The sequence below is a fragment of the Microplitis mediator genome, chromosome 1 (genome assembly GCF_029852145.1).
Source record: "Microplitis mediator isolate UGA2020A chromosome 1, iyMicMedi2.1, whole genome shotgun sequence".
Classification (NCBI taxonomy): Eukaryota; Metazoa; Arthropoda; class Insecta; order Hymenoptera; family Braconidae; genus Microplitis; species Microplitis mediator.
In genome coordinates, this window is record NC_079969.1 from 28,384,429 (window position 1) to 28,392,246 (window position 7,818).

The 7,818-nt window shown below is 28.2% G+C and overlaps 1 protein-coding gene across 2 annotated transcripts; it reads left to right on the forward strand.

Moving 5' to 3' along the window:
* The first annotated feature begins 217 nt into the window (after nucleotides 1-217).
* Nucleotides 218-4,706, forward strand: LOC130669889 (uncharacterized). Of its 2 annotated transcripts, none has more exons than XM_057473034.1 (3): nucleotides 218-337; nucleotides 3,894-4,028; nucleotides 4,089-4,706. In XM_057473034.1, exons 1-3 carry the CDS (start codon nucleotides 260-262, stop codon nucleotides 4,242-4,244), a joined length of 369 nt encoding a protein of 122 aa, XP_057329017.1. In that variant the 5' UTR covers nucleotides 218-259; the 3' UTR covers nucleotides 4,245-4,706. The 2 variants fall into 2 exon arrangements, with proteins under 2 accessions (XP_057329017.1, XP_057329024.1); XM_057473041.1 differs by lacking the exon at nucleotides 218-337 and adding an exon at nucleotides 483-622.
* Nucleotides 4,707-7,818: the final 3,112 nt, after the last annotated feature.

Genomic DNA, 7,818 nt, shown 5'->3' on the forward strand with positions numbered 1-7,818 from the left:
AGGTCATATATAATGCATTTGCTAAATAATTATCATGAAAATCATACTTCGGGAAATATTATTTCGCGGTTTTTTCCACAATTATTTTCACGCTCATTACAGCAAGAAGCATAAAATTAAACGCGGTTCAAAACTATGAGTAACATACACCGACAAAATATAAACTAACTAAAGTATGTCAGGTGACCTTAAACATCCGCCACAAAATTATTTATTATTTTCTTTGTTCCACTTTTAAAACTATTTAATTATTTTTGTCATGTTATTTAGTTATGTCTTTGACGTCCCAGTAATTAAATACAACAACAACAACAACAACAACAACAATCATAACATTGTAATTCATTTTAATTTATTTTTAATTCATTCCCCTTTTTTTTTTAATTGAGTACACATGAGATTTTCATTAATTGCAGAGTAAATATTAATTTAAATTTGACTATTTCATATTTGCTCAATCTTCCGCTTGAAAGTAGATCACATTGATCGTTAATTGTCAAAAAAAAAATATATACACATATATATAAATATGTAACCTTTAAAATAATTAAATTTCCGTGACATTTTCAAATGTTAAATTTTTACTTCATTTATTTTTTAATTAAACTTTTATGAAATGGACGTAAGTACTCAGGTTATTTTTTATTTATATTTATATTTACATTTATTTATTAATCAAGCTTTTATAAAAGCATTAATACTCCAGTCGTACATTAACTTTAATTTCATTTATTATTGAATGATTTTAAGTCATCATAAATTTTTGAATTTTAAAATTTTCTTCCACAAGTTGAGAAAAAATAATTAATATTTAAAGGCTCCGTAAAAAAGCACTCTCTTAAATTTTTTTCTTTACATTGACTATGTAGCTTGTGAAGTTTCACCCCATCGTCAGATAAAATTTAATAACGCATTTAATGTTTCAATAATATTTAATCAAAAAGTTTAAATCCTCAAAATAGTGTGATCCCGAATTAAAATAACGAACTTATTAATAATCTCCTACACAAAGAAATTTATGGTAACAATTACAATTTATTATGGGAATGGTTCCCATAATGCATGTTAATCGGTTACTTTGAAATGTCGATTATAGGAACGGCACCCATATATATTATAGTTATCATTACTATCATATTATAGTAATCCTTACCATAATATTATGGTAACCATTCCCATATAATATGGTAACCATTACCATACTATTATAGTAAACGATACAATAATATTATGGTAACCATTCCCATATATTATGGTAACCATTCCCATATAATATGGTAACCATTTGCATAATATATGGTAACCATTACCATACTATTATAGTAAACGATACCATAATATTATGGTAACCATTCCCATATATTATGGTCACCATTCCCATATAATATGGTAACCATTTGCATAATATATGGTAACCATTACCATACTATTATAGTAAACGATACAATAATATTATGGTAACCATTCCCATATATTATGGTAACCATTCCCATATAATATGGTAACCATTTGCATAATATATGGTAACCATTACCATACTATTATAGTAAACGATACCATAATATTATGGTAACCATTCCCATATATTATGGTCACCATTCCCATATAATATGGTAACCATTTGCATAATATATGGTAACCATTACCATACTATTATAGTAAACGATACCATAATATTATGGTAACCATTCCCATATATTATGGTCACCATTCCCATATAATATGGTAACCATTTGCATAATATATGGTAACCATTACCATACTATTATAGTAAACGATACCATAATATTATGGTAACCATTCCCATATATTATGGTCACCATTCCCATATAATATGGTAACCATTTGCATAATATATGGTAACCATTACCATACTATTATAGTAAACGATACCATAATATTATGGTAACCATTCCCATATATTATGGTAACCATTCCCATATAATATGGTAACCATTTGCATAATATATGGTAACCATTACCATACTATTATAGTAAACGATACCATAATATTATAGTAAACAATACCATAATATTATGGTAACTATTCCCATATAATATGGTAACCATTTGCATAATATATGGTAACCATTACCATACTATTATAGTAAACGATACCATAATATTATGGTAACCATTCCCATATATTATGGTAACCATTCCCATATAATATGGTAACCATTTGCATAATATATGGTAACCATTACCATACTATTATAGTAAACGATACCATAATATTATAGTAAACAATACCATAATATTATGGTCACCATTCCCATATAATATGGTAACCATTTGCATAATATATGGTAACCATTACCATACTATTATAGTAAACGATACCATAATATTATGGTAACCATTCCCATATATTATGGTCACCATTCCCATATAATATGGTAACCATTTGCATAATATATGGTAACCATTACCATACTATTATAGTAAACGATACCATAATATTATGGTAACCATTCCCATATATTATGGTCACCATTCCCATATAATATGGTAACCATTTGCATAATATATGGTAACCATTACCATACTATTATAGTAAACGATACCATAATATTATAGTAAACAATACCATAATATTATGGTCACCATTCCCATATAATATGGTAACCATTTGCATAATATATGGTAACCATTACCATACTATTATAGTAAACGATACCATAATATTATGGTAACCATTCCCATATATTATGGTCACCATTCCCATATAATATGGTAACCATTTGCATAATATATGGTAACCATTACCATACTATTATAGTAAACGATACCATAATATTATGGTAACCATTCCCATATATTATGGTCACCATTCCCATATAATATGGTAACCATTTGCATAATATATGGTAACCATTACCATACTATTATAGTAAACGATACCATAATATTATAGTAAACAATACCATAATATTATGGTCACCATTCCCATATAATATGGTAACCATTTGCATAATATATGGTAACCATTACCATACTATTATAGTAAACGATACCATAATATTATGGTAACCATTCCCATATATTATGGTCACCATTCCCATATAATATGGTAACCATTTGCATAATATATGGTAACCATTACCATACTATTATAGTAAACGATACCATAATATTATGGTAACCATTCCCATATATTATGGTCACCATTCCCATATAATATGGTAACCATTTGCATAATATATGGTAACCATTACCATACTATTATAGTAAACGATACCATAATATTATGGTAACCATTCCCATATATTATGGTAACCATTCCCATATAATATGGTAACCATTTGCATAATATATGGTAACCATTACCATACTATTATAGTAAACGATACCATAATATTATAGTAAACAATACCATAATATTATGGTAACTATTCCCATATAATATGGTAACCATTTGCATAATATATGGTAACCATTACCACAATATTATGGTAACCATTACCACAATGTTATGGTAACCATTATCATAATATATGGTAATCATTACCATAATATTATAGTAATCGTTACCATAATGTATGGTAACCATTACCATAATGTTATGGTAACCATTATCATAATATATGGTAATCATTACCATAGAATTATAGTAATCGTTACCATAATATATGGTAACCATTACTGTAGTATATGGTAACCATTACCATAATATATGGTTATCATTACCATAATATACGGTAATCATTACCATAATTTTTTCACATGCGATATGGGAATTGTTACCATAAAGTATGGGCCTATATCCCATAATTTCAAGTAATCATTACTATAACGGTATGGTATGATATTTCATAACCGTACTAGAAACTGTTACCATAAATTTATCTCCGTGTACTTAATTAGATTTTTAAAACATTTTAATAAAATAGGTCCAAGTTATCCTCTCGGATCTGTCGTCAAATGTGCCAGGGCTTCAATATTTACTGCGTCCTGAGTACGCTCCGTACTTAAATACCGCCGGGACCGTTTTGCTGGGATGGATGGTCGTATGCTGGTTATTAAATGTAAATTCATATCTAACTGATAAAAAAAGCAGTTTTTTTAACTCATTAATTTTTTTGCAGCTTCTCTGGACATTTTTAGCTCCATTGGCTATAAGTATACTCGGCATAATAATTGTTTGTCCCGCAACAGCCAGGTGGCTTCTTGCACAATTAGGACCAAGTGCCGAATTGATAATCGATAATATTTTACTTAAATTTCAATCATTTCTTCCTTGAAAAATTTAAATTATGTACAAAATTAATGAAACGTTTTTGAAATTTTAGTTATTTATTCATTTCGTATTCAAATATTCGCGCTAAATCTGATAAAATAATAAAATAAATTTTTTTTTAATCCACTGAGATCTTTTACTTTTATGAGAAAAAATTCTTGTCAGTATGGAGGGAAAAAAAAATTTATAACGATGGGAAAAATTTAAGTTGTAACTTTCGGGCAAAATGGAGTGGCTTAAAAAAAGAAATAAATACTTGAGCTTAAAATCATAAGACAATATAAATATTATCAGGTTAATAAATAAAATGTAGCTTGAGTGTTTTTGTTGGCTGTCAATTTTTTCCATTTTATATAAATGCCTTTATTGTAGTATTTGTTCATTTATTTTTTATCCAAGTAAATAAATATATCTTTTATCTAGAGTTTTCGTTGATAAATGGCCCAAGTTTACGTTTTAAATTTTCAGGGTGTAAAAAGTTTTAAAAATAAAATTGATTTCAATCGTAAAAAAAATAAAAATAAAAATAAAATATATATATATTCAGCTTTTATTTTTATACTTTTATTCTCTTTTCCATTAACACTTTGAATAAAATGTCTATGGTATGAATGCTTTTTATGCCATTCACATGAATTTTCTCTTGCTGCGTTGGTTTCACATTTTTTTTTTACTGTACTCATTTTATCGTTCACTGCACACTAAAATTTATCCCCTCATGTATATGATTTATTTATTTTAACATTTTTTTGCCAAAATGACATAACGACGTAGTGCTTAACAAATATCGAAACAAGCTAATGGCTGTTTTTAGATCACGGAAAATTTTTGGTTGTATTCTATTCCATTTTCTTTTTTTTTTGTACAAAAAAAAATCCGACTCTATACATATTTACAAATATATTTACAAGGTATAAACCGACATTATCATTTATATCACTACTTTTACCGTATTTATATACAATATATACAATATATACCATCAATGGGATTACTTTTTTTTGTAGATGGAGGATATTGGAGTACTTGCATTACAGCAAATGCACGAGATAATCCTTGCGAAAGCTTTCAAATATCGGGCAAGTGGAGCATATTTATATAAATACACTACTTTTATGTGAGTTTGATAAATATTTTATTTAACTTAATTAAATTAGTACATGGAATTTAAAAAAAAACATTGAAGGCGTTTTTGAAAAGTTTCAGAATTTTTACTCTCATAGAATTTAATTTTGAATGAAAAAACGGACGAGGAAAAAAATATATCGATTTTACGAAATCGATCAGAAAAAGTTTTAACGTCAGGTATAATGAGCCCTTCGATAAAAAAAAATTTCACGCGGCTCATTTTCCCCAGTTCTTGTTTCAATTAATTCGGAAAATTCGAATTTTTAAACGAAAAATTCAAATTTCCCGCACTGAAAAAGTAAGGGAGGGTGGGGCAGAGCAGCCTCCCTGAAATTTTGATCAAAACAAAATTTTTTTTTTTTTGACTAATTACTATAAATCCGATATGTTCGCGTATTTTTATCCCTACGCATGACATTTGGGGCAAAATGAACAAGCCCAAAATTCTGAAAAAGTGATTTTTCCTTATTTTTATCGTCAAATTAAAAAAAAATTATTATAATTCCACATTTCTAGCCGTACGCATAACACCTGGGGCATAATGGACCAGCCGGAACTTCCGAAAAAATTATTTTTTCATATTTTTCGGACGTTTCTCTATGTAAGAGGCAAATTTGGTTACTAAAAATTTATAAAAATAAAATTTTTTTTTTAGTTGATAAATTTTTGAAATAAAGTAAAACTACAGAATTGTTTTTTTTTATTAAATAACAATTAGTAATTAAGGTAATCGAGAGTGAACGATTTATTACACCTTAAAAAAATTTTTTCGAGTAATATAAAACCAAAAATAGTTGTCAAGAGAAAGAAATACATTCTTAATGATAAAAACAATTTAAAAAAAAAAAAAAACGAAAAAAAAAATTTTTTATCACTTGGGGGGCCGCTCTACCCCACAAAAAGTTTTTTTTTTTCAGAATTTTGGCAAAATGTCCATAAATTTGTTCGAAATAGGACAAAAGTAAAGTGATCTTATGGTTTAAAGACACAAAAAGTAATAATTGGCTTAGGGGGGCCGCTCTGCCCCACCCTCTCCTACATATCCGTATATATTCAGGCAAATCTGAATATATGCCGCATATATGAGATATATATTCAATTGTGCCCGTATTTATTCCGGATATATACTTTTTTCGTACGAGTTGTTTATTTAAAATACGAAAAAATTTCAGATTAGAACTTGAAATTTGAAAATATTTGATGCCAAACACTCTCTAGATGGTACAGTGCGACTCAAGTGAATGACAGATCCTAATTTAGTAACCAACCTCTTAAAAATGAATGATGTAAGCACATTAATCATGCAAAAATTGCTCCCATGTCTGCTAAAAGCAGTCCCAAGTATTAGCTGGTTCGAAAATACAGTATCGATTATAGGAGATCGATGAATTAACAAACACTAGGTATACCGGATATCTCTAGATGTCTGAAGTTCCTTTGTTGCACATGAGAAACTCAGGCAAGAGATGCGCTTTTACTTCACAAGTTTACCCGTAGTGATAGTAAACTCGATTCTAACCTCCGGCACGTTGCCTCCGTCTCCGTTAATCCATAAATCATCTCTAATGACGCCTGGGAGGAATGCAATTGAAGCACACCCTCGTAATGTACTTCTCAAATGGTTGCTTAATGTCGGAGACACATAAAATAAATATATAATTCTTACAACCCCGATCTCACCCCCACTCCGCCCGGTGCTTTTCCAATAATAATATTATTTAATATCTTCCCCATTAATCATTCCGACTTTTTCTCATGAATTATTTATATTTATACGCACAATCATTTATTTACATACATACATATGATAATAATTTTTGTTTCAACATTTCTCCCTCGGAAAAGCAGAAAAAAAAAATCTGTTGGATTTTATTGCGAGAAGTTGAAAATATTTATAAGAATTCTTTTAACTTGTCATTTACATTGTTTAACCTTCATATATTTATATATAAATATTTTTTAGCATTTGACATCAATGCAAATGTCAGGGTGATGATATATTCTTAGCAAATGTTGCCTTTTTTTTATTACTTTTTTCCAAGTGAGAGTAAAGTTGAGTCTACTTGGTCGCATTTCCTTATTTTCCCTCTGACGATTTCATCCACCTTTTATATTACATCGTAGCTTTGTAATTTTTTTAACATTATTAAGGTCTGCCTCTTACTTTAACATTTTTACGCCATATTTTAAGAGGAAAAAGAAAAAAAAAATAGAAAAATATTAATAGTAATAAAGCGCTTAATAAACTTAAATTAAATATTTAATTTAACCCGACAGTAATATTTAAATTTATGTGTACATATATTTTTTTAAAGGTAAATTCTGTTGTAAAGTCCAATATCGATGAAAATTTTAAAAGTACAAAATAAAAAAATTCGTCATGAGGGAAAATTTTCTAACAAAATGTTACAGAGCACGATAATACGGACGTGTTATATTATACATGTATA